General features: G+C 53.1%; 1 protein-coding gene and 1 long non-coding RNA gene across 2 annotated transcripts; both read left to right on the forward strand.

The window, feature by feature from the left end:
• Positions 1-786: 786 nt before the first annotated feature.
• LOC144381285 (uncharacterized) lies at positions 787-2,387 on the forward strand. Its single transcript, XR_013446193.1, has 3 exons — positions 787-816; positions 1,458-1,563; positions 1,855-2,387. It is a non-coding gene; the product is annotated as an uncharacterized LOC144381285 (long non-coding RNA).
• A 2,160-nt stretch (positions 2,388-4,547) lies between these two features.
• Positions 4,548-11,758, forward strand: SOX7 (SRY-box transcription factor 7). The gene is made up of 2 exons (XM_036092437.2): positions 4,548-5,336; positions 8,930-11,758. The coding sequence occupies exons 1-2, from the start codon at positions 5,099-5,101 to the stop codon at positions 9,850-9,852; spliced, it is 1,161 nt and encodes a 386-aa protein (XP_035948330.1). The 5' UTR covers positions 4,548-5,098; the 3' UTR covers positions 9,853-11,758.
• The last annotated feature ends 753 nt before the right edge of the window (positions 11,759-12,511 follow it).

Below are 12,511 nucleotides of genomic sequence, written 5' to 3' on the forward strand. Positions count from 1 at the left end.
CACCCTGTGCATTGGTTAGGTGACTGGCTCGGATGTGTTCAGCCAGTAGTAGCCGATGGGACTGGACTTACATCTTCTGGCTCCAAGTCAGGGTTCTTCCCACCATTTGTTGGCAGACACGATTAACCAGACATGAGCACTTTTATGTAGGGGGGGGATTCTGTTGTGCATGGGAAGTCTGACCTGGGCCATCCCAAGAAAACTTGGGCTTCTGTACCCCAGTGTTTTGTTAGTATTAAGTCCTTCTTACAAAGGGGTTTTGATATTGGCAAGAGGTCTACACTGCCCACATTCAGGAACAATGCAGTTTGGAAACCCTAGTCCGCTGCCCCTAGTGCCCCGTGGAAAAGCAGTTAAACCTCAGACACAGTGAAGCTCTGTCGGGGTTTCCTTGTGCTCTGCCTACTTCCAGGCCACTCAGGTAAGCCTACAGGTACATCTTAAATCCATGCTGTGTGATTTAATCCCACCTACCCAAATGATTCTAAATTAGGGACCTTGATGAATTTCTCCTAAATGACTAGGAAGAGATTCCTCTGGGTTAGAAAAGAGCAACTCTGAGTACAGCTGCTTAGAGGGAAGTCAGGGTTTCTTGTTGCTGGACCAGGCGCGAGGAGTGGGGGGAGAGGGAGCCGGCAGGCCTGGGCAGGTTTCTTGGCTCTCCAGCATGCACCTCACCCATGGCCAACAGGGTTTGCTCGTTTGCTTTTCACATTTCCTTGAACTTCAAACACCCTTTGGATGAGGAAAGCTCCGGTGGAACTTGGAGGGACCAGACTAGAGAGAGCACAAGGACAGCGGGAGACACGGCAGCAGGTTAGAAGCCCTTCTTTTGGGCCTGGGGCTCTGCTGAGGGTGGGAAGTGGAGAGCTGACCCCGGGGAGCCCTGCAACCAGGGAACAAAGGCACGAAGGCAAGGGATGTGTGTTCACGTCTCTGCTCTGCCCCTTGCAAGTTGCAGTCTCTCCTGTGTCATCAGGGAAAGGGCTTAATGACCACTCGGGCTGCCTGCTTCCAAGAGGAATTGTACAGTTGTGTAGAGGCCCAGATGAGTCAGCCAATGACCTTTACAAAGACTGTCTGTCAATCAAGTACATAAATTAGTGTGAGCAAAGATGATGGTGGTGATGATGATTTCAGCCTCTTGCCTGGTGTGAGGGATGAAACGTACCAGCAAACACACATGTAAAACCATTGCAGAGATGAAAGTTGGTGGCTGGGGTTCCACCAGCGCAGGGCTCTGCTTGGTCCAGATGCTGAGCTCTGGTGCGGGAGCTCCCCATTAGAGCAGGGATCGGGTGCCTGACCCCCCTCCTTCCCCTTCTCCTAGAGTCACCAGAATTCTTAGGTTTGGAATAGAATAAGGAAAACTCCTGCTCCTTGAGGGGGAGCGTTTTGAAGGCCTGACCCTATTAATTTTATTTAGAATGTCATCCATTCATTGTAACATTTCACAGTTCTTTATAGGAGGTGATTTCACAACTACTGTATCTGTCATCCTGGTTTTGTCCCCATTTTACAGATGAAGAAACCAAGGCTGAGATCAAGTAAATGGCACCGCTAGTAAGTTGCAGCAATTTACACTCGGGCTTTCAGACTTCAAGTCCTGTGTTCCGAAAACGCATGTTCAACTACAGAGCTAAAGAAAGACCTGAGAGGGAGCAGAGAAAGAGGGGGAAAGTGGGGAGGAGAGGAGAAAGAAGGGGAAGGAGGGAGGGAGGGAAGCAGGGAAATAGGGAAGGAGGAAAGGAAAAAGAAAAGGAAGGAAAAAAAGCAAAAGTCATTTGAGGGAGCAGAGAGTGCAGTTCTCGCAATATACACGGGAAAGTAAGGCTCGCTTGCGTCTGTGTTGAGACAGGTCTGCTGCGTGGTACTTGAGCGGTGTCCACTGTGTCCCTGAGGCATCACACACAGACCGCTGCTCGGACTCTGCACTTCGGGATCTGCCGGAACCCCCATCCCATCCCGCTGCGGACCCCACTCCATTGCCCCTACTCGAGACTTCTTGGTTCCATTGCTTGCGGATTTACCGCGGGGAACCTCGACCGACGACTGGCTGCAGTCCTGGGCGCAGCGCGGTTCCAAGCAAGTGTTGCGCGGTGAGGGGGGGGGGAGGGGAATCGCCAGCCTTGGCCCTCCCGCTCAGCCCTCCGAGCCCCGGGCTTTGGGGACACTTGAGGTCTACTCGAGTTCCGGAGCACTGAAGGTCGCAGTGACCGGAGAGGCAGAGGGGTCACAGGGACCCGCATCCCTTAGCACCGCCTGCATCAGGGCAGGTTCGCATAAAGTTGCCCAGGTAAATCATTGCGCGGGTGCAAGTTAAGAAGTGAAGGAATGGAGCGAGCAAAAGAGCCCAGGTTCCCGTGAGCAGATTGCTCAGACGCTGAGGGCAGCGCCCATTCGAGCCATGAGGCCGTTAACGCCCAGGTCCTGGACGACTCAGTCTCGTGCACTCTCTCCAGACGAAATGCAAGAAATTAAACAATTGGAAACAACAATCACAACTTGTCTTCTCTCTGCGCCCGCCCCCGCTGTTTTCTCCAACTTTGCTAAAGAGCTCTGGAATCCAACTTGACCGCTCTGCGCTCCCCGGGTCCCTTGCCTCTTCTTAACCTGGTGCCTGGGCGCGGCCCCAATGCGTGCGCTCTCTGCTGCGGAACTGCGGGCGGCGGGGCGCCAAAGGCTGGGGGCTGGAGTGGGAACGTCCGTGGCCGGCAAGGGGGCGCTGTCCCCTAGAGGCCTCTGGGCCGTCCGAGCACTGTCTGTGCCCTGCCCCGGCGGTGGGCTTAGAAAGGGTCCAGGGGTCCACGGCTGCAGCGCAGGTCCCCCTCCCGAACCCCCGGTTGAGGTCCCTTATCCTTCCCTCCTTACCCCAACGAGGTGCCCTCCCGCACCCCGCGGTTCCTAGAGTACCCCGGCCTAGGGATTTTTCTTGAGGAAATTTCTGGCAGAGGGATCCAACACAGGAAATGGCCTAGGCTTCCCGGGGTAGGGATGTCCGCCTAGACTGTGGAAACATTCTCTCTGCTCCCCCTCCCCCGCCTTCCCCTCCCCCCCGTTCAACCCGCTCCCGGCTCGGTCCCTGTCGCCAGCCAACCCCTCTGCTCCACCTCGGGTTCCAGGATGCTCTCCTGGCTGCCAGACACCCACTTTCCAGCCAGCACCTGCTCCTTTTGCTGATCAGCTCTGGCCTGTGAGGGTAGCATGTGGAGCGCATGGGTGTAGGGTGCTGTTGCTGGATCCTGCCGGGAAGGGAGAGGAAAACTGAGCAATCTATTTTATGAGTAAAGCCCATTCCGGGATGAAAATTATCCTGGGTTCTATAGGTTAAAATTGGGACTTAAAAACAGAGAAGTTGCATTTCTCCATCCACTTGCCTTGGGGTCCGTGGGGCCTGTCTGGGAGCGCATGTTGCACACAAGGCACTTGTGAACTCGGTGCACACTAGGACATTGAAATTTGGTCTTAGAATTTACAGGGCTTTACATCCAGAGTTGTATTAACATCAAGCATCATACAGAGTTTAAGCTTTCACATATATTATCTCACCAAATCTTCACAACAGCCCTGTGAGATCAAGTCTTATCATTGTCCTCCTTTTAGGTTTAGGAAAAAAGGCCTAGAGAGATACGTGACTTGCCCGGAGTCACGCATTTAAGTTATCAAACACTGAAGACAGGTCCTGACTCCAGACCCCAGGAGGGTCCTGCCACAATGCTACCTCCTTTCAGGGTCACTTCTACTAAGCCCTGAACAGGGATGGCGCTCAGTAAATATTTGTAGATTGAACTCCAGGATCTAACCAAGCCTTATGATCGCCGTGTTTCATACAGTAGGGTGTGTCTAAGCCTTATTTACTCACTCACTTATTCATTCACTTATTCGGCAGTTCCTGAGGGCCTACTGTGTGCCGATGCTGCCGTAAGAGCCAGGAGGACAGCCCTACTCACAGGAAGCATGGGATCGCGTGAGCTGTCCTCGGGGGCAGAGGGCTGGCACCTTGGAGAGACTGCTCTCAGCTCCCAGCCCTCAGCCCTCTGAGTTGAGCGCGGGCCCAGAACCTGCCCCAGTCTGACCTGGGAAGTCAGACGGAAAGCCGCAGGGGAACGCGGGAGGGGAGGGCCTGAGCAACTCTCCTCGGAGGAGCAGGACAAGTAGGACAGACACAAGAGAAAATACAACCAGAAGGAAGTTCCCTGAGAGAAGAGCTAGAGACAGGGAGCTGGAGACACCGCGGACTTCGGAGACAAGCGCGGTGTGGAGATAAGGGTGTTAGAGGAGAGAAATCAGATGGCAGAGTGAATAAAGGAGAACTGAGAATGCAGTTAAGCCCTCAAGACAGCCTGGGAGTTGCGGGGGCGTCGGGGGTGGGGAGTAGGGGCTCGGTGAGCACTGCATAGAACCCCATGCAGAGTGCATCCCTAGTCCTTGCCAGTCTCTGACCGCCGAAGTTGGCTGGGAGCGAGATTGTTGTTGGAGCCCAGGTTACTTGAGAAAAAGAGTAGGAATGTTCTCTTCAGAACGGTTCACACGCTGCTCTGGGGGGATTCATGGTCCATGTCTATCGTGCCCGGCCAGGCCTAGCGAAACCTGTTTGGCTTCGGTTCTCCAGGGGATTCCAGGCGCGGGAGGAGTTGGTGGAGTGGGGCTAGGAGAGGCCACGGCCAGTTGGGACAGGGCACTGGAGTCTGGCTCCCGGTCCAGGGCGAGGGGACTGCGGGCGGCGCCCGCCTCCGGGCTCTGCGACACCTGCACCCAGAGAGGGCGGGAGTGGAGGCGGCCAGGCGCGGATTCCCGGGAGGGACTCGGGAGGCAGAGAGCGGGCCGGGGCGGGCACGGGGAAGTGGCCCTCCCTCCACTCTCCCCCTCCTGGCAGGTCGGAGCGGGGACGCGGTGGCCCAGGACGCAGGGAGTGGGGCCGCGCCGAGACGGAGGGAGGGGCCGCGCCGCCTTCGAGAGTCATTGGAGGACGCGGCCGCCCGAAGCTGATAAATAAAGGGACGGGCCGCGGCTGCCAGCCAAGTTGGACGCCCGACCCGTGCGAGGGCCGGGTCCGCGCCTGCCCTGCGAGGCGAAGCGAGGGGACCTCCGTGCGGCCATGGCCACGCTGTTGGGAGCTTATCCGTGGCCCGAGGGGCTCGAGTGCCCGGCCCTGGAAGCCGAGCTGTCGGATGGGCTGTCGCCGCCGGCCGCCCCCCGCGCACCGGGGGACAAGGGCTCGGAGAGCCGTATCCGGCGGCCCATGAACGCCTTCATGGTGTGGGCCAAGGACGAGAGGAAACGTCTGGCGGTGCAGAACCCGGACCTGCACAACGCCGAGCTCAGCAAGATGCTGGGTGAGTAAGCGAGCGGGCGGGCGGGGGGCCCCGGGAGGTCCGCGGGGCGGGGGCGCTGGCGGAGGCGGGCCCCCGGGGCTCGCGGCTAGGGACCGGGGGTGGGGGTCCTGCGAGCGCGCGGAGCCTGGGTTGGACCCGGCGTATGGGTATGCTCTGGGAGCGCGAGCGTTCGCTGTGCCCGCGAGGCTGGGCATCTGTGCGAGCTTGGGTATGCGCACAGTGACAGGGATTCAGAGCAGGGACACCTCGACGGGGCCCAAAGTGAAACCGCGCGGCCCGCTGCGGCCGGCCAGGAAGCCCACACGCGGGAACAGGAGCGGAGTTTGGGGTCCCAGGGGACAGGCGGGGCCGACAGCGGCCAGGCCTCGGTTGCCCGGCGACCGGGACCTGCGCGCACACAGGTCAGGACGGAAACGCAGAGGCTGGGTGGAACCGGTGTTTGCTAGGAACACCGAAGCGGGAAACCCACCATTCCCTGAACTTTGCCACTGGCACGCTCACAGGAGGTTGTAAATATTATTAACGAATATTCGTCAAGAGAGACCTTGCGGGAACGCATCCCTTCTTTAACTTTATTAAACCTACAGCAAAAAGTACGCAAATAGGCTCGATTCGGTAATGTATTTCTCAATCTCAGGAGTGTAGATACTGTGATTGGGATGCTCAGGGCGGCCAGTGAGGTCTGTCCTGGAGCCTGCCACTTTCCAAGTGCTGCTACGCAGTCCCAGCAGGGGCAGCGGGCCTGGGGACAGGGTCGAGCCAGACCGGAGGGGCCCAGAGAAAGGATTTAGGGCACGTCCGAAAATTTAGAGTTGGAGTCGGTTTTCGTTGGGGTTTCTTCTTTCCCACGTCTGGAGCTGAGTACTTTCAACTCTGCTCTACTCCTAACCTTTTTGCCCTTCCACGGAGGTTTTATTCCTTTTAAGTTGTGGGACCTTTCGAAGCATTTTGTAGGCACAGTGGGACAAGGGAAATTATGTGGTCACCTGAGGCTGGCCTGACCCTCCCCAACTGCACCCCCCCCCCAGAACTGAGCCTTTTTCCTTTTCCCTCCAGAGCTCCAAACCATGGAGTGAGGGCTGTCACCCACCGTTCTGCTGGCTAAACCAGGGTTCTTCCTGCAGTGTAGATGCCCTTTCAAAGCTGCTGGTTTCAAAAAGTCCCCTACCCATGGCCCAGTCCCCTGGCTAGATATGCCCAGGACACACTGGTAGGTCAGTGTCTTAGTGAGCCCCTTTCTTCATAAAAAATATTAAAAATTATATTTCATACTGTGTGGGCATAAAGACAAATATATTAATATATACAACAGTAAAGCATTTACCTGAAAGTTCATTTTTTTCTTCAGGTTTTTAAAGAAATGAAAATACCTTTTTTTTTTTTTTTTTTTTTTGTGGGTCCCTCAACATTTTTTTTTGGTGGGCCCAGGCACTGTGCCTTTTGCTCAAGGGCAGCTCCTGTGACCAGGAGAGAGTGAGGTTTCCATTGCGGGCCCAGGCCAGAGATGGGAGAGGAGCTCAGGCCGGGGAGCCTTTCTGGACTGAGGCTGCCTGCTTCCCAGGGGATGGGCAGTCAAAAGGACCTACCTGACAAATGCCTCTTGGGAGCTGATCCCTGTTGGTGATTTGCACTTAGGCTTCCAGAGGTTATAATTCATTTTGCAGGGAAGACACTGATTACTTCCTGCTTAACCACATAGCCCCTGGCCCTCGGGTAGGGGCTTTTAAAAATATGGATTTTCTATACCTGTTAATAGGGGGGGCAGCAGGATGATCCACGTCCACCCCATGATCTTGCCCAGCCCTTTCCTTTCTAACTAGGCAACGTTTTTGCCTCTAAGCTTTCCAATCTTTAACATCAAAAACTTCACCTAGTAGCACTACTATTTTTAGGATACTATGAATAAGAAGGCACATAAAGACAGTTAATACATTTAATGGCATTTAAAATGACTATTTTATTAATACTATGACATTCATGTACACTTAGAAACTAGAGTCACATTTTATATTCAGTCCACAGACAGGGTGTGGGGTGTACCAGGATCTTGGGCCTCTTGCAACAACTTTGCAGTCTCAGCCACAGGGAACTGCTGACCAACTCCAAACCCAGAGTTCCTGACACTTTTCGAGTTGCCCTTTTAAGTGACAGCTAATTATATCAATTGATGACTCTGTCACAATAGTTGTAAACTTTCATCCCAATGGTAGAGCGCCCTTAAATAATCGCCCTCCTCCAGTGACCTTTGAGGGCCAGGCATGCAGAGCCAGCCAGTGCAGGTACTGAGGTGGCAGGACACGTAGCTCTGTATTGGGCCCTGTGCCGAGGGTTCTGGGTGGGACATGTGGCCCCTTTCCTTACAGGGCATGGGGATGGGGGTACTTACCTCCAAGCTAGTAGGATTGGTAACTTCAGGATACATTAGAGTAGGGTGTGTGTGTGTGGGGGGGAACTTCCAAAGTTGTAGAATCCCAAGTTCACCCAGGGCGGTAAGGGTCCAGAAATGACCTTCAGAAAACCAGCAGCCAGTGGGATGTGCAATGAATGTACTGACAGATGAGAGAGAGATGCTAAAGCAATTTACAAAACAACACAGAAGGGAATAAGGATGAATAGAAAATCCAGGTGAAACCAGCACTTTAGCACCAGTGGGCTACAAGCATGGGATGCTTCTTAAAGAGAGGGTTTTGAATTGGATAGTATCACATTTTATAGTGAGGAAAAAAAGAGACCCAGGGAAGTCAGAGAATTTGCTTCTATAAGAAGAGTCAATGACCGAGCAACTGCCCCCTGCCACAGTCACAGGGTACTGATTAAGTAGAGAGCAGGAAGCCTTATCGTGAGTGTGTGTGTGCTTGTGCACCTGTGTGCGTGTGCACGCATGTGTGTGCGTGTGCTTGTGCATGTTGCAGGCAGATGCGAGCATTCTGGCAATGGGCTTTACATGGCAGGGTCCTAACTGACCTTCAGATGTGAGGGATAACTGTCTGTTCCCCTAAGTGAGATCCTGTAATTTACTTACATCTGTGAAATGATGGACTGAGCCCTAGTTCCCTCACAAGAAGGCCTGTGGGATTTATGCCATAAACACAGCATCACTTGCTGAGAGGCAGCGGTGATCAGTAAAGGCAGAGAGTTTTCATTAAAATGCACAAATGATTAGACTTGGTCCACGTAGGGTAAAAAAGAGCCCAGATCAGTGTGGTCCTTATATATTTTTATCGTGTATCTGACATTGGGTCCGGTGGGCCTTTCACTGTGAATCCCGCATTGTTTACACGTTTGCGTTATCTAAGGGCTTTTATAGGAGAGGTGAAGTGATTGTGCGCGTAGTTAGTGGTTTTGCGGGATGCAAGCGGGAGAGATTGGTTTGGCCTCACAGTGCCGAGATCTGGGCTGGGAGCGGGGTGCCAGGAGTGCGGTGTCCTTTGTGGAGAGGGCGGGTAACCGCGGGTGGGATGTGGGATGGGGGACGGAGGCGGACGGCGTGTGCGAGTGTGGACGCTGGGAGGCACGAGCGCCTGAGACAGGTGCACCGGCCTCCCCAAGCCGCGCAGATGCTGAAGGTGGCCTTCTCTGACTTGTGTGAGCAGGAAAGTCGTGGAAGGCGCTGACGCTGTCCCAGAAGAGGCCCTACGTGGACGAGGCGGAGCGGCTGCGCCTGCAGCACATGCAGGACTACCCCAACTACAAGTACCGCCCTCGCAGGAAGAAGCAGGCCAAGCGCCTCTGCAAGCGCGTGGACCCGGGCTTCCTCCTGAGCTCCCTCTCCCGGGACCAGAACGCTCTGCCCGAGAAGCGGGGCGGCGGCCGCGGGGCGCTGGGGGAGAAGGAGGACAGGGGTGAGTACTCCCCGGGCTCCGCCCTGCCCAGCCTGCGGGGCTGCTACCACGAGGGGCCAACTGGCGGCGGCGGCACCCCGGGCAGCGTGGACACTTACCCGTACGGGCTGCCCACGCCCCCGGAAATGTCGCCCCTGGACGTGCTGGAGCCGGAGCAGACCTTCTTCTCCTCCCCTTGCCAGGAGGAGCATGCGCACTCCCGCCGCATCGCCCACCTGCCGGGGCCCACTTACTCTCCGGAGTACGCCCCCAGCCCCCTCCACTGCGGCCATCCCCTGGGCTCCCTGGCCCTCGGCCAGTCCCCGGGCGTCTCTGTGATGTCCACTGTACCTGCCTGTCCCCCGTCTCCTGCCTATTACTCTCCTGCCACCTACCACCCTCTCCACTCCAACCTCCACGCCCACCTGGGCCAACTCTCCCCCCCTCCCGAACACCCCGGCTTTGATGCCCTGGATCAGTTGAGCCAGGTGGAACTCCTGGGGGACATGGATCGCAATGAGTTCGACCAGTATTTGAACACTCCTGGCCACCCAGACTCTGCTGCAGGGGCTGTGGCCCTCAGTGGGCATGCCCCTGTCTCCCAGGTGACATCAACAGGCCCCACAGAGACCAGCCTTATCTCCGTGCTGGCTGATGCCACGGCCACGTACTACAACAGCTACAGCGTATCATAGAGTCGGAGGCAGCCAGCCCAGACCTGAGTCGCCGCAGCCCTCTCCTTCCCGCGCGCTGAGCAGAGGCGACCGCGCTGTGCTACCAGCTTTCCTCCGACCGCCCGGGGTGTGCAGGTCTGAACTGTCCGCGGGGCAGAACGGGGCTCTGCTGGTCTGAGTGCCCCTGCGCTCCCTGCCGCCTACATTTTGAGTATATTCCTTCAAATGGGTTCTCATTGGCTACACCCTGGGAATAAGGCAAGGTAGTTGCCGAAAGATGGTTAACCGGCAGATTTTCATTACTTCTCCCGGTCCCCATCACGGAAACCAATGTGTGAAAATCTCAGCGGCATTCACACCTCTCCAGCTTCTGACCCAGACGCATGGGGTACAGCCGTCCTGATCTTTGGGTCCCCCAGGTGAGAAGAGCCCTGGGCTGGGACCCAGAGGACCCCGGGTCCGGTCCCAGTTCTGCCTCGGAAGGCTGGAGGGACCCGCACTCGGCTCTCTTCCCCTTCCAGCCCCTCCCCCAATCTGTAAAGTGGGGGACAGACTTGACATCTAAGGCCCCTTCAGCTCCAGGGTTTTCTGACCTAGGATTCTTTCAAGGCTAATTAAAAAGAAAAAGTTTGTCTTAATAAAATTCATTAACGTCCAACCTGGTGATAATTCCGTGTGCGCAGCCCAAGAACACATGGCTTTCCGCACCGGCATTGCCTTCCCAAATGATCGCGGTCTTTCAAAAGGACTCTTCCAATTTGAGGAACAGCATTCGTCTTGATTTGGGAAATTAACCACTAGGGTTGACTGCATCACTGAATGTGATTGAATTCAAGCCATTGGTTTTTAAACCCATTGTTTAAGATAAATTTTTTTTTAATCACATACGTTTCAAGAGAATATGCAGAGCCTGAATCTATACAGTCAGCGGATGCGAGACATGCACAGCACGAACACCTTCCCGCTCGTCCTTCAATGCATGTCTGTACAGCCTAAATCAGACGCTCTTCTAGATGTTGGCAATTTCTTGTCAACTTCCTGTTCCGAATGACCCCAAGAGCAGGAAACCTAAAAAGAATTTCTACACCACATCATTTACCACCCATCTGAATGTGTTCATTTCTTGAGCAAAATTTCAGCATACTCTCCCCTCTGCAGGTGCAAAAGGAGCTTCCTTCTCACTGTCTCTGACTCCCCTTCTTCCTTTCCGGGGATTTCTTTTTCTCTTCTTCTCTGTTCTTCCTCCACCCCTGAACTGCCCATGAATTCGAAGATCCCCTGGCTTAAAAATCCTACATGATTCCTATAACTGAGATAGGAATTTGCTCTCCTCACCAGACAGCTGGTTCTTGGGAACATCTTCAGCTAACACTTCAAAACAACTTCCCCTTCCCTATACTGACTTCCCAAAGAACAGAAACGCACTGTGATTCAGAAAAGTTTCTGAGCCCTGACCCCACCCCAAAAACATTTCCATCCTTCTCACAAACCTCCTTTGAAGGAACATACCTAGCAACGAGGGAAAAGACAGTTGTTTGTCTTTTAATTGCAGCATATTATTGCCTGTATGAAATATGTAAGTGTTTTATATATTCTCCTATTTTTAGCTTATATTTTATATTGTTGAGAGATCCTTTTTTTTCCTTCCAAGGCGTCCTACTATAAAATTACTTATAAGATATAATTAATCTTTATGCTATTGCTGTATGCAACATTTGGTAATAAATGGTAAATCATTCACAGTATGATTGACTGGTGCAGTCCAGAATGTATATTAATAATCTTGTAAAACATTATCACAGACATTAAGCTAAACTGTTCCTTTTTTTTTTTTTTTTTTTTTGTAAGAGATACACATGCTTTGGAACGGTTGTAGATATTGATCTGTCTAAAATATTTAATTTAAATAAATGTTTTTGTACCATGACCATTCTATCATTTGAATTATAGTTTTGCAAACAGAAAAGGTTTTCCAGGGAGGCATAGATATAATGCCCAGTTCTCCTTTACAGTACTGGTCAAAATACTTTCTACATCAATTTTTTTATTTTAGAAAGTTATCTTGTAGTGTTGGTTTATTTTATGAATTATGGTAAAGAGATAAAGCCTAATTTGACACATTAGAAACAGTGTTGTTATCATGAATATTGAAAGAAAAGAGCAGTTCATAACCTACCTGCAGAACAATTTTCTCCTCAGGATGACTTCACACTTTAAAGTGGAATGAGGTGATTATCAGGCGCTCTCAAGATAAGACGTAAGTTCTGCCCAATTGCTTCCTTAAGGCTGCCACGTTTTTTCCTTCTTTGAAATAATCTAGAAAAATACCTAGTTTTCTCTCTTTACTATGCATTTATTGATGTGGTATAACAAGACATCTCAGGCTTTCAAAACCCGGGAAATGGTGGAGAAGGGAGGGAAACGCCTGGATTGGTAACTAAAAGATGTAACATCTTGTGAGGCTTAGGATTAAAATCCCAGCCAAAAAGTATCTGGAAAAAGCAGATGATTACTCAGTCCCCTTGCGGGTCACCATGCCTGGCTTCTCTCCGTGGGGGAGCAGTTGTTACTTGTTCAAGTCACGGGTAGCCTTGTCTTCTCCCAGGCTCTCTGGGCCAAGGAGTGGGTTCTGGGAGGGCCGAAATGGGCATATGTTCAGCCTTCAATTCTGATCATAATC

The sequence above is a fragment of the Halichoerus grypus genome, chromosome 3, assembly GCF_964656455.1.
Source record: "Halichoerus grypus chromosome 3, mHalGry1.hap1.1, whole genome shotgun sequence".
In the NCBI taxonomy this organism is placed as follows: Eukaryota; Metazoa; Chordata; class Mammalia; order Carnivora; family Phocidae; genus Halichoerus; species Halichoerus grypus.